The sequence below is a fragment of the Vanacampus margaritifer genome, chromosome 6, assembly GCF_051991255.1.
Source record: "Vanacampus margaritifer isolate UIUO_Vmar chromosome 6, RoL_Vmar_1.0, whole genome shotgun sequence".
In the NCBI taxonomy this organism is placed as follows: domain Eukaryota; kingdom Metazoa; phylum Chordata; class Actinopteri; order Syngnathiformes; family Syngnathidae; genus Vanacampus; species Vanacampus margaritifer.
Window position 1 is genome coordinate 26,997,554 of NC_135437.1, and position 26,438 is coordinate 27,023,991.

At 38.9% G+C, this 26,438-nt stretch overlaps 3 protein-coding genes and 1 long non-coding RNA gene across 6 annotated transcripts in view; 1 reads left to right on the forward strand and 3 right to left on the reverse strand.

Moving 5' to 3' along the window:
- The window catches only part of LOC144054147 (uncharacterized), a 44,183-nt gene extending 40,085 nt beyond the window's left edge, over positions 1 to 4,098 (reverse strand). For both annotated transcript variants that reach the window (XM_077569281.1, XM_077569280.1), the window contains exon 1: positions 3,333 to 4,098. In XM_077569281.1, the coding sequence (XP_077425407.1) occupies positions 3,333 to 3,409 (77 nt within the window). In that variant the 5' untranslated portion in view covers positions 3,410 to 4,098. The remainder of the gene's footprint in view (positions 1 to 3,332) is intronic.
- Positions 4,099 to 4,200: 102 nt separating this feature from the next.
- Positions 4,201 to 13,489, reverse strand: LOC144054146 (putative oxidoreductase YjmC). Its single transcript, XM_077569279.1, has 11 exons — positions 13,325 to 13,489; positions 9,532 to 9,680; positions 9,255 to 9,443; positions 8,098 to 8,159; positions 7,966 to 8,019; positions 7,362 to 7,460; positions 7,016 to 7,151; positions 6,501 to 6,619; positions 5,941 to 6,036; positions 5,424 to 5,534; positions 4,201 to 4,793 (listed from the first exon to the last, which is right to left on the reverse strand). Exons 1-11 carry the CDS (start codon positions 13,330 to 13,332, stop codon positions 4,728 to 4,730), a joined length of 1,089 nt encoding a protein of 362 aa, XP_077425405.1. The 5' UTR covers positions 13,333 to 13,489; the 3' UTR covers positions 4,201 to 4,727.
- Positions 13,490 to 19,557: 6,068 nt separating this feature from the next.
- On the forward strand, positions 19,558 to 24,515 carry LOC144054088 (uncharacterized). Of its 2 annotated transcripts, none has more exons than XR_013294597.1 (2): positions 19,558 to 20,992; positions 22,128 to 24,515. It is a non-coding gene; the product is annotated as an uncharacterized LOC144054088 (long non-coding RNA). The 2 variants fall into 2 exon arrangements; XR_013294598.1 differs by having other exon boundaries at positions 19,558 to 20,837.
- On the reverse strand, positions 20,099 to 26,399 carry LOC144054086 (interferon-induced transmembrane protein 5-like). Its single transcript, XM_077569166.1, has 2 exons — positions 24,675 to 26,399; positions 20,099 to 22,316 (listed from the first exon to the last, which is right to left on the reverse strand). The coding sequence occupies exons 1-2, from the start codon at positions 24,891 to 24,893 to the stop codon at positions 22,095 to 22,097; spliced, it is 441 nt and encodes a 146-aa protein (XP_077425292.1). The 5' UTR covers positions 24,894 to 26,399; the 3' UTR covers positions 20,099 to 22,094.
- Between the last annotated feature and the right edge of the window lie 39 nt (positions 26,400 to 26,438).

Here is a 26,438-nt window from a genome sequence, read left to right on the forward strand (position 1 = left end):
CGATTCGTCTAGAGGATCGGGCGACTTCCGTTTGATACGTCGCTTCCCATGTGACGAGTGGCAGGAAGTGAGCAATTTGTTGAGAAAATAGCACTCTGTGATATTGTGCTTTTTTTAAAAAAACATAGAGTAATTAATAACATAATTTAAAAGACTGTAAAGAAACTAAACGGTTTGCCCACACTTGTTGTGTTATTGGCTAGCCTGTCTACTTTGTTTCCCATTATCAGTTAGCATTAAGCTAGCGGACTTAAAGGCAAAAGTTATGTGGTTGTTTTGGATACACAACGTGTAATTCGCGTTGTTTTATATTTATTAACTCATTCACTGCCATTGACGGCTATAGACGCCAAAAAATCATTTAAACTATTTCTAGTAGTTTAACATTCATTCCACTTTTGTTAACAAGAGTATGAAAACCTAGAGAGAGAAAAAAATATTGTACATTTTAAACAGATATAAAATGTGTGATTAATCGTGAGTTAACTATTGAAGTCATGCGATTAATTACAATTAAAAAAAAATGTAACCGCCTGACGCGATACAAAAAAAATAATAAAAAATTAGAGGCGTCAGGAGATTAAAATTTTTAATCGGAATTAATTGCATGACTTCACTAGTTATCCCATGATTAATCACAAATTTTATATCTGTTCTAAATGTACGATAACAAATTTTCTAGGTTTTCATACTCTTGTTAAAAAAAAATGTTAAACTAATAGAAGTAGATCAAATGAATTTTTGACTTCTATAGCCGTCAATGGCAGTGAAAGAGTTAACGTCAACTGTGAGTGGCATTAAACTGATTGAAGCCTTTTTTGATGAAATATATGGAAGTTTCAGTAGTGCGTGTGCGAGGTCATCCCGAACGATGTGCCTGACGGCCTCTCAGAGGTGGTCGCGCGGATGTGAAAGTGCTATAAGGGCCTCACAGGAAGACAAAGGCTGATCAACACCTCAACTGTCTGCTCATGCTTTGGTGTGAAGGCCACCAAGGAAATGAATTTTGACAGTTTGACCAAAGGGGCTGGCACCAAGCACCTGGCTGAGTCGAGGACAGAGGAAGACACGATTGTGGGAGGAGCAGAATGGTCAAGTGTTGTTATTTGATTAGGCAAACAAAAAAAATACTAAACATGTCTCAAGGACAGACCAATTAGCAGTTGAAGTACTTTCCAAAGAACCGAGCGTGTTTTTAGCATCTCGTCTTCCAGCGGCAAAATATTTAAAATAAAACAGATATGTGGATGAGAACAGCAGTTAGCCTCGCTAGCTTCCACTATTCTGATCACCGCTAATCATAAATTATTCCTACCAGCAAGATCACAGGCCTGGCGGTTGAGTAATGGAGCTCAAACTTTGTCCACAAAAGAACAACCGTTTCTCGATTCAACACTTGTTTACAGTACGGCAAATTCTTTAGAATCGCTTTCACACAAAAAAAGGGTCAACAAAATGGAGACATTCCTGAGCAGTTGGACAGAAGAAAGCATACAATATAGCATACTTTGTTGAGCTTTCTCGCTATCTCTTTTTTTTAATTTTTCACTGGGCCAAATTACAAGTATGGCAGTCAACAACAACAACAAAAGAGTCAAGGCCAAAAATGTTACCTTTGTGGGGGTGGACTACAGCTGGGTGGAACTAACCAGGAAGTCACTCATATTCATAGTCATATTATTCTAGTAAATACAGTATACATGGTATATATTTTTTTGCATACAAACATTAATTTAACATTATTTTGTTTTCATTTGATTCCAAAATCAAAGATACCTAGATATATTTCATTTTATTTAATGGTATTGTATAATATTTTTGAACACAACAGACACATATACATACAAATTGTGTCCTCCAAAGCTATTTAAAAAATAATAATTATTAGAAGATTTAGGGCCCAAAATAAACTGACCCAGACATTGAATGCCCCGCCCCTTTTTGGCATCCCCAGCCCTATCAGCAATGGTCAGTCACTTGCTGATTGGCTGGTTCAGCGAGTGATGGCCAAGTCGCCCCTCAGCACCACAAAGGAAAACACCTGTTAGAATCTTCTTAATCTCCAGCAGCAGCCCTGTTCTTGGGGGTATTTGGAGAGGGCCCCAAATCTAATCCATAAAAGGGGCACGGGGCCAAGGCCAGTACAGATTAGACCCCCACCCGCACTCATATTTCTACCAGGATTTCAGTCGGCCCCTTAATCCTCTGACTCGGGTGGAGAGACACATCCACCTTCCCCCTCAGTGCAAACCTAATCAAGATGTATCTCTGTTGACCAATCACAGGCCTCGTCCAGAATGACTTCCTGTTATGCCCCCCCACATCTCCGCCCGCCCCAATATATAATCGCACATACTCTTTCCCCCTTCCGCGGACTTAAAGCCTATTGATTTGATTTCTCTTCTTTTGTCTGAGTTTGGCCGAGTGTTAACGAGACAACTCGGGTCTGAGGCCCGGTGCCAGGACTTTTGGCATAGGAGATTATAGGCCTGATCTTGGCTTCTGTCACGCCTCGTCACCCCTCAGGTCTCTAGAGAGGTCCCTTCCTGCTGCAGTCACATGCATAGTGGATATATATATATATATATATATAACAACAGCATTAATATTCAGACAGTGCTTAATGTTACAGTCGGTGGGTGAAATATTTTTTCTTTCAAGTAAATTGAATGTATAATGTCAGCTGGGAGAATCTCATACTAACCAGTGAAACGAATGACAAAATAAAATTAAGAAAATATATTTGCCATTATTATTTAATTTGGGAAAAATTGTAGAAATAAACAATAGTAATTGAGAACTCAGTTGTAAACAAAATACAGAAATGAGGAAGAGATGTTTAAAAAATACAATGAGTTTATCATGTTACAAGTACTGTCATTATATTCATTAACAGTAAACCTACTTTGTCTCCATCTAGCGGCAAACGTTCACGTTACAATACAAGCCTTATATTGTACTCAAGACGAGTACTGTTTACTTTGCAATAATAGGACTCAAGTAAAAGTAAGAAGTACTCCTCCAAACATTTACTTGAGTAAGAGGAAATGAGTATTCTTGAAGACTACACAAATACTGGTAAAATAGTTGAGTAACTTTTGATCTTTTTAACCCGTCTGAGCAAATAAAATAATTAATTAAAAATACAATATAATTGTGCAAATTGTCTGACAATGTTATTGTAACTAAAGTTGACTGACAAAAATGACTGACTGGCTGAAAAAACTTCTTGTTGACCACATTCATTGATAAAGTAAATCTTTTTAGTAGCTATGTCTTATGTTGCACTCTAGCCAAAACAAATTACAATTAAAAAAAAATCTACAACTTACCGCAACGTGCTTAAGTTTCTCAAGTAGACGTCGAGCTTTTGCTGAAATATCCACGTTCCAGCAGACACAGACGACATCTCATTACGAAAGTGTTACACTTATATTTATTTGTACACTTAAATGTGAACATGGGCTTAATGTTCGGGCAGGGGTGTTCAACTTTGAGAGTCTGAAAGTCGCATGAAGACTCTATTACGTCGGCATTGGGGTAGATACCACGGACTTCCGACTTCCGGGTTTTAAACATCAGCGCCGTTTACGGCCACTGCTGGCCGCGTTCCAACAGTGAAGTGAAGTGGCATTCTTCACGGAAATCGTTCACGTTTGACGACCCCGCAAAGACTGCTTACGGTCATGTGACTACCTGGCTCTGTTTGATTGGTGAAATGTCGTCAATGTCAGTCTAATGGTTACGTTTGATTGGTTGAACAGCATTAGGCATTAAGATTTTGGGCAGAGAATGGACTATATGCCACGAAAAAGGCGGGAATTAATCACGCATGAATTAATACTGATTTTTAAAAAATAAAAGTAGCTAGCTATTAAGTGTTTCTTAACATAAATACTCAAATACTCTGTTAAGGTTAAAAAAAAGTTTAAAAATATATATATATGTATTTTGCATGAAATCTACTGCTAGAACAAAGACAGCCACAACCTAAGACTATAGCTGCCATTTTAGTTTATAAAAATAACTGCAGCAAAATGAGGACTAGCTTTAAAAACGCAAAAAAATTGCCTTTTTGAGTCTACACTAAGGCTCGTGTTAAGTTTTAAGTTCCGAAATATGATTCTTTGCTTTACTATCAAATGTATAGGCCTATAGTCTGTATTGTATATATGTCATATGCTAAATAATGACTACATGTTGTATAATATGACTTTATTGCAAAGAATAAGGCACTTGAAATATTGCTGACAACAAGCCTTCATTGTGTTTGCTGTATATTGAATATATAAAAATAAGTCATCCAATTCAAAATGTTCTTAGAACATCCCATATTTTAGGCACTTTCACAGTACATTCACTTGTTTCTCTAACCGCATTGCTTCACTGAGTTGCCAAGTGATGCCAGCCTCGGCTGGACTTGGAACATCGAGTTTTCATTTATTCAGTCGTCAAGTAAAAACATGCAACAGGATCCATAAAAAGAAAGGTGCACAATTTGTAGTCAAAGTAATAGCCGACATGTTGCATTACAGTATATTAGTGTGTCACACAGACCAAATATGACTAAAACGTAATTTCACGCAGTCCCTTATTGACAATTTGGTGTGTTTTTTTGTCTTTAGATGCCACAGCAAGACTTGCTTTCATTTGGTCACAGTATTGAAAGATGCCAACCAGCCTGCTGGCAGGGAGGAGGATGCTCAGAAGAAGACAAGTTGTCACTTCTACTCTGGAATGATTTTGTCACAAGGCAGCAGAGGACTGACACCCTCTTTCTTGGCACATTCATTCTGAAATCAAACAACGAAATGTGTTATTCCAGAGTGAAAGAGCATTTTCTGTCTCCCCAATGAAATTTCAAAGAATCAATGCACAAAATACAGAAATATGCAGTTGTTCTGAGACTAAAGTAACTGTGGCTGTAGTGAAAGTGATTCTTAAATATTATTTAAAATATCGAATCACTCTTGATCACAAGTTAAAATGATTCCCCCCCCCCCCCCCCCTTGTCACTCCCTCTTAACGACCAATGTAGAAGTTGGCCAGACTTAATGTAAGTCCACGCTTTTAATTGTATTATTATTATTATTATTATTATTATTATTATGTTTTCGGCCGCAATGGAGTGTCATTCGAACCACAGCGAGTGTTTGTGCAGTTACCCATCAGTTCCAGCGGGTAGCGGTGTTGTAAAAGAAATAGCTTGTTATTTTTTGGTCGTCACTGATTCACTTGCTATAGAATGGCTATATTAATAAATACATATAGATTATATATACAGTATTATGTATACAATACACAGTAGCATGTACATACTGCATTAAAATGTTGTATTCTTATTGTGTTATAATTCATATCTGCAACTAAATTGTGTTTATTTCTCATTTGAGATCTATAAATAAACTAAGACTTGTTCCTACCATGTAGTTGACGACGTTGATGTGGTACGGGATGCCGCCCATCTTCTCACACTTGGCGATGTTGGCCCTCTCGGGATCTCCGGCGGTCAGAACAGGAGCATTGGCCTCAGCCTGCAGCACAAAAACAACAAAAATGTATCCATCTTGTTGTTTGTTAAGATGTTTTCATTTCCAAATTGTATTTAGCCGACATACATATTTATTCAGTTATGTTTTTATTTATATTACATGTAATTTGCTTCCATTGTATTAATGGATGTTTTATCATTTATATGTAAACATCCTTATATTGCATTTATAAATAACATATTGTATTGTTTATTTTTCATTTTTTTAGTGTATTTATTCAGGACTTTTTTTAAATTGCTTATTTTCTTAAGTTAACAAAACATGTCATAAATATGTTAAGAATTTCTATAAATAAACATCTTGACGCTGTTGAATTTGACGTGTCTGTCAGACTTTGTGTTCCTGCCGCCTCTCCCAGAGCCCGGTGTCCCCGAACCCAAGCACTCACAGGGTCCAGTCCTCTCTGAATGGCCAGGAGGTCCGCCATGCGTTCGGTGAACCCGGGAGCGAAGTTCTCCGGGTTGATTGCCACGAAACACTGACCCTGTGAAAACACACGCACGCACACAAACCACCTTGGTTACAGCTCTGACGAGGCCAATGACCCAATGCAAAGAGTAAAAACATTCACTGGGTTAAAGCAACATGGCAGAGGTTGAATTTGCTTAACCCTTGTATACTGTTTTTATACAGACATAGTGGCAGGTCCTCAGTACACTCGGTAATATTATTCATTCTTCAAAGAGGATAAAGAATATATGCCATATTTTCTTGATTTACCTCAAAATGGTATATATCAAATCCATTTTACATGACAAACTTTGTAATACTTTAAAAAATATATGTGTTTTCATATTTGCGTATTTTGTCAAATTTAAACGGAACCATGTTTTGTGTGAACAGAAATCACACAATAGTCTGCAGTTATTGCCATTTTCCTCATTTACGCATCAAAAACTCACGATCATATAGTTCAAAATAACTTTGTAGATAAAGTGCGCAACCTACCAAGTCTGCAACCCTGTCGGTCACTTTCCATGTGCGGACATGGTTGCTGTATTTGGCACCAGCCAGGATACCGCAGAACACCTCTACCATCATTCCAAGGCCGTAACCTTTGTACCCGCCTGGACGACAAAAACACGCACAATAGTACAATTCACTCATGGGACACTTCATTAGGTACACACAAATCAGGTCTAACGCAAAACGTGTACCAAAGTGCCTTTAAAACTTTTAATAATGCTCTTGTGCAGTGGTCATTTAACAATGTTCATTTTTACCATAACAAGAAGGTACCCGAGCATTTGGCGTAAATAAAAATGTTCAATAAATTAAAAGTAATTAAACAAAAAAAAGAAATTAAAATAATAATAATAAAATTAAAAATAATAATAATAAAAAAGAAAAGTAATTTAAAAAAGGAATAAAAATAATAATAATAATATTAAAAATAAATAATAACAAAAAAGTGTATGGACATGAGCATGTTCAGTGTGACTCAATGAGACGTTAGAGCAGACCTGTGGCCTCGCTGCCACCGATGGGAACCAAGCCTCCTCCGTTCAGAACTTTCTTGGGGTCAGCAGTGATCTTGCCCTGGGGGTCGCAGCCCCATCCCTCTGGGATGGTGTCACCACGACGCTCGTGCAGCTCCACCTGTGTGCACACGTATCAAAAATGTCTCACAACAAACTCTAGATATGAGGAGCACCGGTGGAATTTTTTAGCCGTGGGGTAGAAAAAAAAGCCAGTTTCAATTTGGTATCATTAAAAATAAATAAGGTAGTAAAAATCCCGAGGAGTATGAAGAAGGTCGTTTCAAAACTGCGACTGTTAAGAGAAGCCTGTTGGCCTCAGTGTACTCACTTTTCCAAGGGCGACAGCGGACGTAGCCATATCCAGGACGAAGCTGTCGCCATTTTTGGACGGAGCTGCCACACTCAGGGGGTTGGTGCCTAAAGTGCACTACAAACGACAGTTCAACTTAACTCATTTACTGCCATTGACGGCTATAGACGTCAAAAATTCATCTATTTCTAGTCATTTAAAAATTTCCACTTTTTTTAACAAGAGTATGAAAACCTAGAAAAAAAAACAATAAATGTATAATAAAAATAAAATAAAATAAATAAATAAAAATTTACCACAGGCAATTAAAACTTTTAATGGTAATTAATTGCATGACTTCACTAGTTAACTCATGATTAATCTCACAAATTTTATATCTGTTCTAAATGTACAATTTAAAAAAATCCTACGTTTTCATACTCTTGTTAAAAAAAAAAGTGGGGAAAAAAGTAAAACTAATAGAAATAGTTCAAATGAATTTTTGACATCTATAGCCGTCAATGGCAGTGAATGAGTTCATAAATTAGAAGAAGAAGAAGAAGAAGAAAAGAAGGCGAAGAAAAAGGAGGAGAAAAAGAAGAAGAAAAGAAGGCAAAGAAAAAACTTCAGTATAATTGCTGACCTCTTTTCCCCGCGTGGGGACCACCAGAGGGGACGTGTTGGTGAAAGACATTCCCTGTGTTGGCGACATGACCAGTTTGTTCACATAAAGTAAACGAGACAGCAGTTGGATTCGCAGACATTATTGACTCACGATCATGTTCTCCTTCAGAGCTTGCATGGCGTAGTAGCCGGCGATGCCATAGTGGTTGGAGCCTACAACAGACAGTTCACATTTCTTTGACTTTGCAGTATTTCATATTTGGAAGAAAATATCAACTTAACGTTACATTATATTGTTGTCTGTTATGATACAGCATTGACATACAACTAGCATAAAATGCCAATATTATGGTTTGACGTCCAAGTATGTCCACGTTTTTTTAAATTTTTGACCTAATATAATGTGAATCGCTTTCATGGTCCTTGATTAAAATGTTTTTCTTTAAATAATGTGCCATTGTGTTATTATAATACACAGTAATACAACAACATTACTTTCTCACTTTTATTAAATCAAATCGCTTTTTACCAAAATGCAGTCAACAAATTGAGCAGGAAACGGATGGAGTTACAAGTCAATCATTTTTAAAGGTTTGTGCTCTGTGACTTGATTGTGACATGATTAGCAGAAAAATATACTCATATAAAAGTTTACTTTATTATTTAGTAAGTTTGTTATGACCAGTTAGCATCGCAGCTAACATAAATTGCATGTACTTTAGAGCAAAAACTAGGATTAGCATTGATTTGCAACTCTGTTAGCATTATGAGAGTAAAACTGAATTTCAATTAGTAGTGTATTCAAATAAAAATTAACTTCAATCAATAGTTAAGATTTATAAAAGTTGCTCTATGTAACAATTTGCCCCCAAAATATCTTTACAATAGCCTTTCTATTTGACTGTTTATGACTGAAACATCTTCTAATTAGTCTATTAACACATTAGCCGTTCACAATGGCTTACTCCTGCAAGCCTCTGGCCGATCGTTTTCAGACTGGATTCCGGTTTGAATTTCCCGCCCTCTGTCTGCGGATGTGACGGACGTCATGTGTGTTTGTACGTAAAGAGTGTGTGTAGTTTCATTTTTCTGCCAGAGGTGGCAGTAGCGATTTGAAATTAAATTTACTGCAGCAGCTTTTAGCATGTTTTTTTTTTTTTTACTACATCCTATTCAATTGTATCGACAACAAGGTTGCAGCAATCGCAACAAAATAAAGGCTTAACAAATAATAGCTCCTGAAAAGTATAATGTTGATGGTTGAGTGGGACAAAATGAATCATGTGATGAGTCCTTGTTTTTCCTCACCGTGCGCCACCACCCATCCGATGCCAACTTCCTTAGCCTTCTTGATGGCCAGATCCATACAGAAGTTCCCCACCACGGGGCCCAGAAGGTTCCTCCCATCCACGAGCGCCGTGGCGGGGCTCTCCTTATCCAGGACGGGCTCACCGTCCTTGGCGCAGATTCCCGTCTTAACGTCTTTCACGTACATGTCTGTCGGAAAAACAGTCCCAAATGATATTTCAAGTCAAACTGCAAATGCGTGGGCAACTGTGGCGATGTTGCGCTAGGCTAAACTGACCCATCCTGTTCAGTCCGTGGCTGTAGTGACCTCTATGGTCGCCCTCCACCAGAACCTGTGCCAGGCTGCGGGCGTGATGCTGCTTGGTGCCCACCGCCATCATGCACCTCTCGATGAAACTCTGCACCTCCTGCTGGGTAATCAAACACCTGCACACCACGAGAGAGACACAAGCTCAATGTCGCAATAGCCCAACTTCACATTATTTGTTTCAAAAGGGAGTGCATGAGGTTAAAAAAAAAAAAAATGCAATGTACATGTGCAGTGCTGCTATGCATCCAAACAGATGATCCCGCCGTTACATAACATTCTCACTGTACATCATCGGCGGGTTTACAGCAACTTCTTTTGTTCACCAAAGCTGGCCTGATGCTAATTTTAGTCCGTCTAATAGCTGGCAGAACATCGCACATCAGATGACGTGCATCGGACAGAAAGGCTTCTTTCTCTTGCTCGGTCACATGGAAACCCTCACAAGTGCAAGTGACTTTGGTCAGTCATCAGCGACAGAATTTTCCCTGGACTTAAAAACAAAATGGGAGTTGATTCAGTCTCAAATAGTAAAGGCTGAAACTGAGGTTCTTAAAGAGGAAGGCAACCCCCAATTTTTTTGGGGGACAATACTAAGTTCTCGAGGTGTGCCAAAAACATAGATTCACATAAGAATCGCGATTCTCATTTAGTACGACTCAGAATCGATTTTAAATGCCCCCAAATCGATTTTATTTAAATGATTTTATACTGTCTTCCCTTTGTTTGTGTGTGCCTTTATTGGGAGCGCTGTTCATGTTGTAACCGATTTGGCCACTTACGGGCAGTGTGGTTCCACGCGGTCTGATACATACACTGTTAAGTTGTAGCCATATTAGAGAGTAGAAGGAAAAAGTCACGATCAAGTTATTCCAATAAAAGTTTTTTTTTTTTTTTTTGGCGTGGAACCGTTCTTTTGAGTTATAAAAGTGCGGCGAGTAGAGCTCTAATTAGCATTAGCGAGTCAGACTGGAGTAGATCATAACGATTCCTTGAACATCTATAGATTGAAGCAAAAATCATTGTCAATCAAATCATTTTGAATCAAAAATCGTTAATAATTCTGAATCGAATCGCACACACAAAAATCGGACACAGTTTTTGACATCACAGAAGCAGAAATGGACTCGCTGGAGTCTATGCAGAAGATCAAAACACGCAAAGTAAGAACTGCAAAAAAATCTCCACTCGCGCATGATGTTAAGTTGATCAGGGCGATCACCAGACCGCCTTCCACCCTGATCGTTTGCGTCAGTATTTTTTTTAATTTTTTTTTACATATCATCTCTCCACATGCCACAAAAACATTCTCTTCAAGAGGTCATAAAACGGCTTTGCTCTCCCTGCTGTCACAAGCTTGACGAACGCCAGTTCTCCTGATCAGCACCAGATGCAGCCCGTTATGTCACGAAGAATAACACTTGGAAGATAACACAAAAAAAACCCAAAGAAAGCGCTAATAACCAACAAAATGGTGACTGAAACCCTTCAAGGCTTTTCCTCCCCCGTCCTTTTATTGCTTTCTCGACCTTCTGGGGGTGTTTGGGAATCTATTCGGAATGTGCACAATTGCATCCAGATGTGGACTGTGGCGAAAGTTGGACCAGATCGACTCTGAAAAAAACATTGTGTTCTGAAATGTTTCCTCTTAAAAAAAATTGCTTACTGGTAATCATATGACTGCTAGCGTTTGCTTATTGCTTCATTGAGGAGTTTCCAATATAAGTACATCAAAACTTTTTTTTTTGTGTGGAACTTGTGTCATCTCTAGAAAAAAACAACAACACTCCTTCCTTCAATTCTGTTGCTTTATTTTCGTTGGAGGGCTGCCAAGTAATACAGGGTCTGATGCTTTGTATTGTTTTCATCAAAGTTATCACAACGAGGTTTCGGGTTTCGGGAGTTGAAGTCGATGGATGTTGGTTTGATTACAACAGCACTCGAGTAGGATTCTGTGACACAAACACACAGAATGCACAAACGTGTACGTGTGTAACATGAGCCCCAGCGCTAGCAGGATGGGCTTTATTGGGCGGGGTGGGGGTTGGGGGTCCAAATGCATAGCAGCCCTTCTGGCATGTCGAGGGTCTCGGCGGACAATTATGCAATATCTTACATAAGTCCAAAGGTGAAAGGCTTGCTAACTCGTTTTACGGCTTCCCATAGAGGAAGTGAAATATGAACAAAGAACAAACAGGCCTGAGGAGAGGGCGCGACACCCCCAACCCGCTAATTAGCAAAGCTCCGCTAAAAATAAATAAAGGGAAGGACTCTGGTCTTGTATAAAAGGTGTAAAACTCGAAAGGAAAATGGACAAACAATTCATATTAAAGCACGATCACATCTTTTTTAGAATATTTTTTTCATAAATATAATGTGTCCCTCTGTGGACTTTGCAAAACAAGAAACTGTCCCCGCAAACGCGATAATCATGCTAACAATGCTAATGCTAACATAGCTTCTTTTTCTTTTTTCTTTTACAGTGGTGGTAAGTAACAAACTACATTTCATTTTATTTGAAAGGGACCGTGCACATTGATTAACAGCAAATTCAGTTGTAAATATGACAGATTCTAGCAGCACTTGCTAATTTGCATCTGTAGTCCCCTATACAAAAGTACATTAAAATACACATCACAAAATACCTTTGTTACTTAACTTGTGTCATTTTTTTTTCAGGTATTGCTACCGTTTTTCTCTTTACTTTACTCCCTACATTTAACAACAGCTATTGGTAAAAAGGAGGTAAATATGTACGAACTTTTTTTTTTTTTATCAACATGAGTGAGGTCTTGGTTAAAAAAGTAAAATAAAAATAAAATAAAATGCAAAATATTTATAATTTTTTTTCTCACTACAAGCAATATTTAAGTTGATAAAAGAGGGATACTTTTAGGCTAATGTTTAGAAAAAAACTTCTTTTTTTTATACCTCCATTCAAAACAGCCTAATTGATGGGGGGAAACTTTTCTTCTTTTTTTTTTTTTTTTTACTTTTTTACTCTATACTTGGTTGTATTTTGCAAGTTATATTTAGAGACGTTTTACTAACCTAACCTAACCTAACCTAACACAGTGATTTGCCCAGCATATTTGGAACGGTTTGTTTTAAATAATAACTTATAAGCGCTTTTTTATTTAACATTTGTATCCATGTTTTTGTTTGAATGTAATCATTATTCAAGTGCATATTTTTGTTTTGTTTGTTTGTAGAGTGGTACTATCATGGATCAACAAACCACTAACATATTGCAAAAATACAAATACAATACTTAAAATAAAAAAAACACTCTTTAGAGAAGAAAACTTGAAAAGTGATAAACACTTGGTACTTGGTGTGGAAAAAAACAGTTTGACAGCCACTGACCTTTTGTATGCATACACATGATACATGTAGTGAACTGATAACATTGTGTTGCTTTGTGGGGGCAACATTTGACTGACATGGAGGTGGTGCGGGTGTGCCGAATGTTGTGAAGCAGGGTGCGACGGCAGGAAACGCAACACCCAAAGACTTTATTTAGGTCGTAAAATTAGAACAAGACCATTGTGTGTGTAATTATGGATGGATGTGCACAGAGGAAGCAAAAATGCAGAAGTTGTCATGCATAAGCATGAAAACGAAACCACACGCCCACGTTGATGTTTTCACTCCTGAACCAAAAAAAGTGATTAAAATCCAAATGCAGGACGTGAACAGTGAGTCCATGCATGCGACAAAGGTCACCCTTGGGTTGACCTTGAAGTGACAAGAGGCCTCTTACCTGCTCATGTTGCCTGTTGTGTGTTGTTACGCTCCCCGATTCAAAAGCAAAAAAGAAAGACTGCCGTCCTTGCTTCTGCTCATGAGTTGCCTTCACTTGGCTCCAACTTGCCCTTCCAGCCCTGCAGACCATTGCCACGCCCACCCTGGGTTGTGTCTAGCAGGTGTGTGTAGATGTGTGCGCGTGTTGAAGAGTGGGGCGGGGTGTGTCGCATGTAGGAGGGTTGTTACACTAACGGGCCTCGTGGTGTGCAGGCGTTGCGTAACCTGGAGCTGCTGTTGATCGATAAGAGGGCACTTCCCCTCAGACAAATGCAAGGCCTAAGTGACATTTTTTTGCAACTTCAATTAATTATTGAAGAAGACTAACTGGAGAACCTGAAGTACTCATTGGGATTGTAGTATACTTTTCGTTTTTGTTGTTGAAACCAAAGTTCAGAAATATTTGATAAGGTCTACGTTTTAGTTTTTGACACTGAGGAGCTTTGGCGTAAGTTTGAAAATTTAGTTTCTGGTGCCCACTGGTGGACAGAATCCTCATTACATCCTCGTAAACTTTTCTCAAGCCCCCCCCCCAAAAAACATTTCCCACCCCATCAAATAATATAAATCGTACTTTGCATTTTTTTGGTATACTAGATATATATTTTTTAATCTACTTTTGATCTCTAAATTTTTTTATTTAATATATTTTTTGTTATATCTACCTTTTTTATTGTATATTATAGTCAAATAAATGGGATAAAACAAAATGTGATCATATTAAAAGTAATGGACTTTTTTTTTTAGATACATTAATTTATCTTTTTAAATTAAATGATCTTTGTTTTGTTTTTTTAGAGCATATAATGCATATTTTAAAATATAAAGTCATTAAAAAGTATTATAAATGTAATATCTAAAAATCCCAGCCTTTTGGGGGGGAAATAACCTTTTAGATGGATAAAAAAAAAAAAAATATATATATATATATATATATATATATATATATATATATATTTTTTTTTTTTACATGCTAATTTAAGGCAGGAATTGTGGTTACCACCACTACCTAAAAGTTCTGAGGTACAAGGTATAAATCTCAGATGGCATAAGATTGAATAGGTACATTATATTAGATACCTGACATGTTTATATTTACATCAATTATACGCAGCAAAGTAGAGGGAACAGAGGTCAAGTAATAATATTTAGATTTTGAAAGAAAGAAAGAAAGCTGGTCAAAAGACCTATTGACAACTTAGTGGAAAAAATTACGTAAGATGTTGGAATGGTGGGCGGTGGGACAGGGTGGTTTGTTGAGTGAAGGAATGAAGCATGTGACTTGTCAAAACCGCCCCATCTTGATTCATTCAAGATGTTTCGCTGCGTGCGCGTTGTTCTTAGTTTGTTGACGTGCTCATGGGACACAGAGTGACAAAAGATAACGCACTAGTTTAACTCATGAAGTTAAAATGCTTGAAAAGGGAAGAATAACTTCTAATAGACTAACAACTAAAAGAACTTTGTTGCATCATAAAATTACTCTAATGTATAAAAATAAACATTGACACCATGTAATGAGGTGCATATCCACTAGAGGGTGGTACACATAAGACATTTTAGGAAGACGTACTTACCTCCAATCACCAGGAGGGGGCATACATGAGACTGGTCTGCGTGGGCGTGTGTCATTTCTGTTTGGGAGTAGAAAGTGGGAGTGTTTGGGCAGGGAAAAAATGTATGTTGACCTTCAGCTATGTGGAGGACTGTGGCATGATAAATAAAGCACAAGTTTTTATCAATAATACTGTGAGAACCAACACTGTTTGATTCTTCACAAGTTTTGCACTCACCGTCAAATTATTATTTGGATTCATTTTAGAGGATGTGAAAAATGCAAGTCGTGTATATCTTCACCCAAATGTAAGCGGACAACACCCAGAAGCAACATTTGAACACGCTCCCCTCTGCCAGCTACAAGCCTGTAATTCCCCTCACGACAGACATCTGCAACAACTTTCCCGCCGCCGCAAAAGGACAAAATAGAAAGTTGGAGGCCCCGCGCTGTCATTTCTCGTGTATAAATAAAGAGGGCAGCTCAAGAGAGATGGCTAATATGAGGGGGAGAGTCGAATGGTGGGAGGTCGGAGGAAAAAGACGCCTAGGTCGTAACATATTCGACCTTTGCAGCGTGGCCGAGGGCCAGAAACAGCTTCTCGTGCAATTCTACATCATTGTAAAATAAAAAAATAAAAAAATAAAATAAAAAAAGACATTGTAAATGAAATTAAATTAAATGTATTTCTTGTACTTTGCGACATTGGTGTGTGTTATACTACTCTTTTCCTACGTTCCGTGTAATTTCCTGCATCCTTTTACAATAATTCCAGGTGACAACACTCCTTGAATACACTCCATCTTGGATTGACACATTTGAATCTCTGCTCTAGCTCCTGGGCAGCTAGCTTCTAGAGGCTAGACATGCTAGCAGCTCCGCTCGCTAGCAGCACAACACTGGCATAAACAAAAACTATCCAGGGTCGACCAACTAAATTTCCAGTGGACCCTCACTATACTGTATATACTAGACTGTTTAATGACATGATACTCATGGGGGCGGAGTGAGCTCCCACGCATAAGTAGTACTAGCACCTGCTTGATAGCTACACCACTAGCGCAAAATATAGCACGGAATACAAACAAAAAAAATTTGTTTAGGTTTTGTGATTTTTTTAAAGTTTATTTTTTGTTTGTTTGTTTTGTTTTTGTGTTTTCTTTTTTGGTTTTGTTGAGTTTTTATATTTGTGGTTTTGTTGAGTTTTTGGTTTTGGTTTTGGTTTTGTATTTGTGGTTTTGGTTTTGTTGAGTTTTTGGTTTTGGTTTTGTATTGGTTTTGTATTTGTGGTTTTGCTTTTGTTGAGTTTTTGGTTTTGTATTGGTTTTGTTGAGTTTTTATATTTGTGGTTTTGGGTTTTTGTTTTGCAGATATGTTCACGAAGTGCACCTTGTGTGTCCAAAGTCTGACTGAGCACACATTGCTTATGGACGAGAACGACTTACCTTAGTTTTCCTTAGCGGGGAATCGAACCCCCGCCAAGTTGCATCGTAGGTAAGAGACCGTACCGCTGTGCCACCCCCTCCCCGTTTGAAGAGTCGATTTGGTGGTGAGTTCTCCAGTCCCTCCTCTCCCTCTCCTCCACCCCCACGTGTTCGCTCTGCCAATCGTGATTTGTTGTCTTCAAACTTATGTCATGGCGTAAAGCATGCATGTCCAGTGAGCATGTGTCCTCTTTTTTTGCTTGTTTCAGAGCTTAACGAGCCACTTCCAAGGTAATTGTTTGTTTGATTGTTTGATTGACAGTACCCTCAAAAACAGAGCGGTCTGCTCGCGCAGGGAGTGAGGGAGATGGAACATACCAAATGCAAAGGGGTGTCCGGGCTAAACTACTACATACAGTAATGTATTGTTTCCATTTTTTCCCTTTCTTTTTAAAATGCTTTATTGAACAACCTCCAATTACAGCAACAGACATCGCAAAAGTCACTTTGAAGTAGTACAAGTCTACACAGTGGAGCTAAACAGATCACACCTCATACTAAAGACACCAGTTTGTTTTTTCCCACGCATCACGCTTTCCTTCCTTATCTCGGTGACTCAGCCGTTGTGAAAAATAAAGTTTGGTAAATGAACGCAAAGCTTGCGCACGGACTTACTTCGTTTAGATAAAGCGGAACAATGGAACTTGTTGGAATGGAACCCCGCGCTGTCATTTCTCGTGTATAAATAAAGAGGGCAGCTCAAGAGAGATGGCTAATATGAGGAGGAGAGTCGAATGGTGGGAGGTCGGAGGAAAAAGACGCCTAGGTCGTAACATATTCGACCTTTGCAGCGTGGCCGAGGGCCAGAAACAGCTGCTCGTGCAATTCTACATCATTGTAAAATAAATAAATAAATAGATAAAATAAAAAAAGACATTGTAAATGAAATGAAATTAAATGTATTTCTTGTACTTTGCGACATCGGTGTGTGTTATACTCCTCTTTTCCTACGTTCCGTGTAAATTCCTGCATCCTTTTACAATAATTCCAGGTGACAACACTCCTTGAATACACTCCATCTTGGATTGACACATTTGAATCTCTGCTCTAGCTCCTGGGCAGCTAGCTTCTAGAGGCTAGACATGCTAGCAGCTCCGCTCGCTAGCAGCACAACACTGGCATAAACAAAAACTATCCAGGGTCGACCAACTAAATTTCCAGTGGACCCTCACTATACTGTATATACAAGACTGTTTAATGACATGATACTCATGGGGGCGGAGTGAGCTCCCACGCATAAGTAGTACTAGCACCTGCTTGATAGCTACACCACTAGCGCAAAATATAGCACGGAATACAAACAAAAAAATTTTGTTTAGGTTTTGTGATTTTTTTAAAGTTTTTTTTTTGTTTGTTTGTTTTGTTTTGTTTAGTTTTTGTGATTTTTTTTTCGGTTTTGTATTGGTTTTGGTTTTGTTGAGTTTTTATATTTGTGGTTTTGTTGAGTTTTTGGTTTTGGTTTTGTATTGGTTTTATTGAGTTTTTATATTTGTGGTTTTGGTTTTGTTGAGTTTTTGGTTTTGTATTGGTTTTGCAGATATGTTCACGAAGTGCACCTTGTGTGTCCAAAGTCTGACTGAGCACACATTGCTTATGGACGAGAACGACTTACCTTAGTTTTCCTTAGCGGGGAATCGAACCCCCGCCAAGTTGCATCGTAGGTAAGAGACCGTACCCCTGTGCCACCCCCTCCCCGTTTGAAGAGTCGATTTGGTGGTGAGTTCTCCAGTCCCTCCTCTCCCTCCCCTCCACCCCCACGTGTTCGCTCTGCCAATCGTGATTTGTTGTCTTCAAACTTATGTCATGGCGTAAAGCATGCATGTCCAGTGAGCATGTGTCCTCTTTTTTTGCTTGTTTCAGAGCTTAACGAGCCACTTCCAAGGTAATTGTTTGTTTGATTGTTTGATTGACAGTACCCTCAAAAACAGAGCGGTCTGCTCGCGCAGGGAGTGAGGGAGATGGAACATACCAAATGCAAAGGGGTGTCCGGGCTAAACTACTACATACAGTAATGTATTGTTTCCATTTTTTCCCTTTCTTTTTAAAATGCTTTATTGAACAACCTCCAATTACAGCAACAGACATCGCAAAAGTCACTTTGAAGTAGTACAAGTCTACACAGTGGAGCTAAACAGATCACACCTCATACTAAAGACACCAGTTTGTTTTTTCCCACGCATCACGCTTTCCTTCCTTATCTCGGTGACTCAGCCGTTGTGAAAAATAAAGTTTGGTAAATGAACGCAAAGCTTGCGCACGGACTTACTTCGTTTAGATAAAGCGGAACAATGGAACTTGTTGGAATGGAACCCCGCGCTGTCATTTCTCGTGTATAAATAAAGAGGGCAGCTCAAGAGAGATGGCTAATATGAGGAGGAGAGTCGAATGGTGGGAGGTCGGAGGAAAAAGACGCCTAGGTCGTAACATATTCGACCTTTGCAGCGTGGCCGAGGGCCAGAAACAGCTGCTCGTGCAATTCTACATCATTGTAAAATAAATAAATAAATAGATAAAATAAAAAAAGACATTGTAAATGAAATGAAATTAAATGTATTTCTTGTACTTTGCGACATCGGTGTGTGTTATACTCCTCTTTTCCTACGTTCCGTGTAAATTCCTGCATCCTTTTACAATAATTCCAGGTGACAACACTCCTTGAATACACTCCATCTTGGATTGACACATTTGAATCTCTGCTCTAGCTCCTGGGCAGCTAGCTTCTAGAGGCTAGACATGCTAGCAGCTCCGCTCGCTAGCAGCACAACACTGGCATAAACAAAAACTATCCAGGGTCGACCAACTAAATTTCCAGTGGACCCTCACTATACTGTATATACAAGACTGTTTAATGACATGATACTCATGGGGGCGGAGTGAGCTCCCACGCATAAGTAGTACTAGCACCTGCTTGATAGCTACACCACTAGCGCAAAATATAGCACGGAATACAAACAAAAAAATTTTGTTTAGGTTTTGTGATTTTTTTAAAGTTTTTTTTTTGTTTGTTTGTTTTGTTTTGTTTAGTTTTTGTGATTTTTTTTTCGGTTTTGTATTGGTTTTGGTTTTGTTGAGTTTTTATATTTGTGGTTTTGTTGAGTTTTTGGTTTTGGTTTTGTATTGGTTTTATTGAGTTTTTATATTTGTGGTTTTGGTTTTGTTGAGTTTTTGGTTTTGTATTGGTTTTGCAGATATGTTCACGAAGTGCACCTTGTGTGTCCAAAGTCTGACTGAGCACACATTGCTTATGGACGAGAACGACTTACCTTAGTTTTCCTTAGCGGGGAATCGAACCCCCGCCAAGTTGCATCGTAGGTAAGAGACCGTACCCCTGTGCCACCCCCTCCCCGTTTGAAGAGTCGATTTGGTGGTGAGTTCTCCAGTCCCTCCTCTCCCTCCCCTCCACCCCCACGTGTTCGCTCTGCCAATCGTGATTTGTTGTCTTCAAACTTATGTCATGGCGTAAAGCATGCATGTCCAGTGAGCATGTGTCCTCTTTTTTTGCTTGTTTCAGAGCTTAACGAGCCACTTCCAAGGTAATTGTTTGTTTGATTGTTTGATTGACAGTACCCTCAAAAACAGAGCGGTCTGCTCGCGCAGGGAGTGAGGGAGATGGAACATACCAAATGCAAAGGGGTGTCCGGGCTAAACTACTACATACAGTAATGTATTGTTTCCATTTTTTCCCTTTCTTTTTAAAATGCTTTATTGAACAACCTCCAATTACAGCAACAGACATCGCAAAAGTCACTTTGAAGTAGTACAAGTCTACACAGTGGAGCTAAACAGATCACACCTCATACTAAAGACACCAGATTGTTTTTTCCCACGCATCACGCTTTCCTTCCTTATCTCGGTGACTCAGCCGTTGTGAAAAATAAAGTTTGGTAAATGAACGCAAAGCTTGCGCACGGACTTACTTCGTTTAGATAAAGCGGAACTATGGAACTATGTGTGTGTCATCCAATGTTCCTACACGGACGTGTATTGTTGAACACTGCTAGCTGGAGATAAACATTGTTTAAGCATTGCGAGTGATGTCGCGTCCGTCTCACATGAATAGTTAACGTGTCACAAACGGTGGCATTTTTGCCACAGAGGCACAACATAACGTGAAAACGCCGCGGAGAAATCAATGTATTTAAGCCAAGCCCGTGTAGGACGGCGCTGCGCATACAAGTCGTTACTACAAAGACCAAGATTCCTTGCGAGTGCAACTAAGCGAAGAAGGGGAAAAGTCACTGTTTACATTGTTACTTCAACCAAACTCAGTTTTGTTCCGTTCGCTGCCTTTTTTTTTTAAACACACGCGAGCACTATCATGTGTTTTAGCATAATAGCATGCTACCATATCCTATATATTTGGACGCAGCTGGGATGAAAGGGAAGCGAGCGCGGGCGGACCCGCCTGGGAATTAAAACCTTCCCGGATCCGTGTAAGTAGCAGTTTAAAAGCAGGGTGTAGGTGCACTGGCAGAACCACAAGAACACAACCCTTACATCAAGTCCAGTTCGGTTGGGAAGGAAAAGGCATGTAACAAGAGGAACTTCGTGTGAAACAAAAATGTAAAATGGGAAGAAGGAAAAAAAGGTATTGGAAAGTTTAAAGGAAAAAAATGATTGAAATTCATTTTGTGGATTTATTCAAAGTTAGCAAGAAAATTAACTAATAATAATAATAATAATCCATACAGGGTATCCTAAAAAAAAAAGACACAATTTAATAGTTTAATCATGTTTAGCTAATTTTTGAGTTGTGTAAAATAATGTTTCAGGACGGAGATAGAAAATCACAATATACTGGCTACAGTTTGTGCTTAGCAGTTAGCTCACTTTGAAATTGTCTATAAAATCCATTTGAATAAGTTTGTTGGAATTTTGATAAATAAATCTTATATTTGTCCCCCAAAAAACGGCAATTTAATTTTGTATGTCTAACACATGAAACTGCTTTGATATTATCTAAATGATGTCAGTTTTTTTTTGTGTGATACCATGTAAATGCTATCAGAATGAATACGTACAACAATTTGACTTGCTTGCAACTTCCTGATTTCTATTTCTACCTGAAAATGATTCTTTACTTAAATCCGCTCCATCTCTTTCATTTCCAAACCCACGCTAGGAAAATTGTTACACATCTTTAAAGAAAAGTTAACTAAAAGTAAAAACAGATTAAAGCAAACCTTTCCATCAATCACTTTGTTGTTGTGATTAAATATGTTTAAAAACGAAAGTGAGAATTGGGGTAAGTTGTGGGAAGGTAATTCGTAGATGACGGGGTTGCATAAATACAATAAATATAACAAACATAACGTTTAAAAAAAAAAAACGTTTCAAAATTGGTTACACTAAGGAATATAACAATACAAGAATGCCGCATTCTTTGGTTTTAGGTCCTTGATCAAAATGTGTCCAGAATATTTTTTTAATGCAGCTTTGTATGCTAATTTTTCTCCTAAATACATTTGCAAATTCAGCAATTCTCACTTTCAGAGGGAAGAAACTATCATCTGTTATTTTCTTGATTTTAAACTGAGGGGTGGAGCTTCATTTAGTCAGACCGTAGTTTCATCTAATAACAAAACTAGACCTCCTCACTGCCGTCCAAAGACTCTGCAGTGTTCGCTCGTCCTTCAAATCAAATTACTCAATGGTTGTGAAAATTGGGTCAGTGGTTATGTCCCGTCCGTCTACCAGCTGAAGAGATTCAGGAAATTTTGCAGGCCGTCTTCTCCGAGAAAGTCGAAGGAGCCCTGAGAGGAGCCCAAGTGGACCAGCAGGAGGACGAGCAGGGCGATGGCCAGGAGCGGAATCAGCAGGTTCCAGCCGGCTGCCAGGATGTTGTACCACTTGGCTTTATCCGAGCACTCCTGGGCCAGCTGCAAGTTACCCTGGGTCTTCTGGTCACGGGCCTAATTGGGTGCAACAAGAACATTTGAATATATGAATATTCATCGGATCTGATTTCAAGTTTAGAAAGTGTGGTAGAGTACACAGTAAATTTTGTAGAGTACATTTTACTCTAAAAAAGTCTATTTGGTTCCACTCTAAACAGAATAAAATTTACACTTGGAAGAGAGTAAATTTTACTCTTAGTATTTTTACTGTGTACGAGAGAATTGGCCTATCCCATGACAAAAACCCAGTAAAGTTTTTTTTTCACTCAGAAATTCTAATTACATTTTAGAAGGAAATTGTGTAAGTCCATTTTAATAGTTAAAAAAAAAAAGTTACACAAGGGTTGAGGATCGAAATGTTGGGAGATGACCACTCTACCACCTGAGCTATGCCCTCCTACTGTTTGCTACTTTGCAAAAGGAGAACAAAAACATTCTCTCGTACAGAGTAGAATTTACTCTCTTACAACTGTAACTTTTACTTTGTTTAGAGTGGGACCAAATAGACTCTTTTTAGAGTCAAATGACTTTTTACTTCACCTACATTTGAAATCATAACCATATATTCTTACTCTTTCTCAAAAACAGGCTTTCTAGTTTTTCTACCCCTGTGGATGATCACATGACGTAGCATCGTGGTTGGGATCTTGACTTGACTCATTAGCCAAAAAATAAACGGACAGCAGCAACGTTGAGGTACGCAAGTCAATACGATGCAACAGATTTTGAGAAAAAAGTTATTCACTATCCGTTCGAGGATTATTTTTCAGTTGTTATCATTAGCTAATTTAGCATTTTTCATTAGTACCGGTAGATTCACAACATTAGAAAACATAATGTCGACCCCCCCCCCCCCCCAAAAAAAAATGTTTGGTCTCAGGATTAGCGCTAGCAATATGCTATTGGTTTGTGGTCTGCTGAGTCAAGACATGCTGATCTGGGTTTAGGTAAAGTCAGAACTAGACTCGGGGCTAAATGTGTACCTCAACAGACATGGGGTAAATTCTGGGTTTCAGATGAGCAGGGTTAGGTTTAGTTTTAGGGTCAAGGCTACCTGCGTGTTTCTTCAGATATTGGGTTAGGATTTTAGGGAACAGTTAGGGTTCCGATTAGGTTTGTTTTAGTGTTGGGACTAACGAAATACAGTACTACTATTGACATTGGAACCGATTCTGGTTTTAGGATTGGACTAAGGTCAGTTTTATGACAAGAGCTAGTTTAAGGGCTAGTGGCATACTTCTACGGTCACGGTAGACTGCCCCCCCCCCCCAAAAGTGCATCACAGTACAGTAAATGAAAAGAAACTAAATCAAAAATTATTGAGTACATATTAAACAATTTTAATGAAATAACAGCTAAACTTGAGATTAAATGCCGGCCTTGTTTTGCCCACCCATGGATTAGGATCAGTGTTCATGGTTAGTTTTAAGATAAAAGTTATGATTAAGACTTGGGTTAGGGTTAGCATCCACCACCAAAGTTTAGGTTTTGGGTTAAGATTTGTGACTTCTACAGACAACGGCTTAGTTCTGGGTTGAGTTTTTCTCCAACCAAATGTAGGCTACCGTATGTATCCATTCCAAACATTTAACCACCGCTCTTTCAAAACCTCTCAGGTTCAAGGCTGTTACAGCTGTTTAATTTTGGAGCAACCCAAAGTTTCTTCTTCCTCCCTCTCTAATTTCTCTTGAGCGCTCGCCCACCAAGAACATGGCAATTACGCCATTTTTAACCACCCGGATGAAGCCGCTCGGCGTCTTTAATTACGGACTCCCGGCCAGTCCGCTGCTGGTTCATGAAAACTTTTGTACACTCCGTAGTTTCTTCTTGTGTGTCAATTGATTTCTGGTATTTTGGAAGACTTAATTTGTAGGATACAACAGCTGTACGCCATGATGGATCTCATCTGACCGCAACTTTAAAGTCTCAGTGACGGTAAATGTTCTGTTCTTATAGCTTACATTGTTAGACAACTGACAAAAGACTGTATGATGATAACTTTGAATAACGTTAGCCTAATAGCATAATTGACTTGAGCCATTTTACCTTACTGTCATACGTCATTTAAAAAAAGCTTAATGTGCTTGTTATTTTTTTATTTGTATTCTTTTTTATGTTTGTGTAGATTGTCAGTCATACATGGTTGAATCAAGACAACTGGATTCCTTTTTTTCTAAATAAAAAAAAACGTTAGCATTTATGCTAACATGCTAACGATAGAATTTTAATCCGAACGATTGCTGACCATGGCAATGTGAGTCAAACATTTTGTGAATCAAGGGTAGGGAACAACAACCCGCCAGTCCTCAAACAATCCCATCACACTTTTCTTCATGCGCCAGCATATTGACGGTAAACGTGGCGAGGGCTTACCTTGATGGAATACAGCAGAGCCATGAATCCCAGGCAGCAGAAGTTCACATACAAGGTGTTGCACAGAGACCAGAAGATGTAGTCCCGAGGGGGGTTCTGGCCCGCGTTGCCCATGTTGACCACGGTGGAGCCGGCTGGTTTGCGGGCCGACTTGCAGTTGGTGAGGGGCGTGCAGTCGGAGGGGAAGTTGTACGAATAGCTGTACGAATGGTTGTCCATGGTCGGGTCCGGTCGGCACAGCTCGGTCCTGGCTGGTGTTTTGCTTTTGGTGGAAGCAAGCGAGGAGATTCAATGGGGAGTTGCCCCCCCCACCCCCAAGCAAGAGTTTTTATATGGGCCAGTGAAAAGGGAGGCGACTGGGAGAGGACGTATGGGCATGGGCCTTTCATATGCACCAGCTCTGTCATTATGTGGTCGGGCTGACAGAGCCCAAAATAAGCACGTCCAACAAACAGAAAACTTCGAGGGAGAAGATGGAATTTCTTTCATTTTTTTTTTTTTTTTTTTACAGGTTTAATGTGCAGATGGGGGTCAGATGAGAAAAATGATTCAAAGCACAATCTGGAAAAAAGCCTTGACAAATTTCCATCTTTTAGATTGTCCTAATCCAATACATCCAGTATAGTTTTCCCCCACTACAAGATGCCCCAAAATTCACTCTACACTTACTTTTTTTTCTATTTCATTTCTGGTATAGTTAGAACCGACTTCAAGCCGTCAACATTTGACAAGTTTTTGCAAGCCTAGCATTGCTTTGCCCAACGGCTCACCAAGTGACGCCTGGCATGAAGATTTTCTGTCCCCAACTGCGGTTCAGCACCAGTTTGAGAAGCTTTACGACCTTCACTGGAACTCGGCACCGACTTCACGTTGTTGAGCATCACAATCTTTTGCTTGAACTTTTAGAACAAGCTGAAGTTGATAGAGGAAAAGCTTTAACCCTAACTGGAGCATTCCCTGACTCTCTGTTTGGCTTTGCGCAAACACCTGCTCTAGGAGTTTGATGTTTTCATGGTTTGTCAAGAACAGATCCTATTTTGAGAAACTTGCCTGCCCAGCAGCCAGCCAGTCAGTCAAAGAACTCAATAATCCGTCAATCTGTGCTTCTTTTCGTCAAATCATCCATCCGTAAAACTTATTTGACTGAAAAACAAAAACAAGGAAAACAAACCACAATAAAAATATTTTTTTTGTCCAAAATGAGATATGAACTAAAATACCAAAGGAAACCAGACATGACTCCCAGTAAACAGAACAAGTGCAGGTAAATGCAATAACCTAACGAGAGACACACAGGACACAAGGAAAACTGGAAAACTGGCCAAAAACAAAAATCAAACAAAAATCTCAGTTCATGACACATCTGTCATCCATCCATCCTTCAATAAATCCTATAATCCATCTGTCTTGTCTTAGATTCTTTCATGGTCATGGCCCACGACTCATTCACTTCACTGTTTATCTGGAAATGTTAGTTACACATCACGAATAGGAGTAATACAAAGTTAAAAGGATCATGTCGCAACAGCACCTCCTGTTGGCCGGTTTCTGTCAATGTCAACCGCTGACAACTGACGTGCCCTTGGATTTAAATTCATGACCCTCCAAATGTATTTATTTACTTGGGCGTACTTCGCACGCATATTTATGTGATTATTATTATTTTTTGTTATTATTTCAATGAAAAATGAAAAAAAATTCTCAAGTGTGGCGTCTTACTTCACTCTCCCTATAAGTAAAGGGATATCCAGACACCAGTGATGG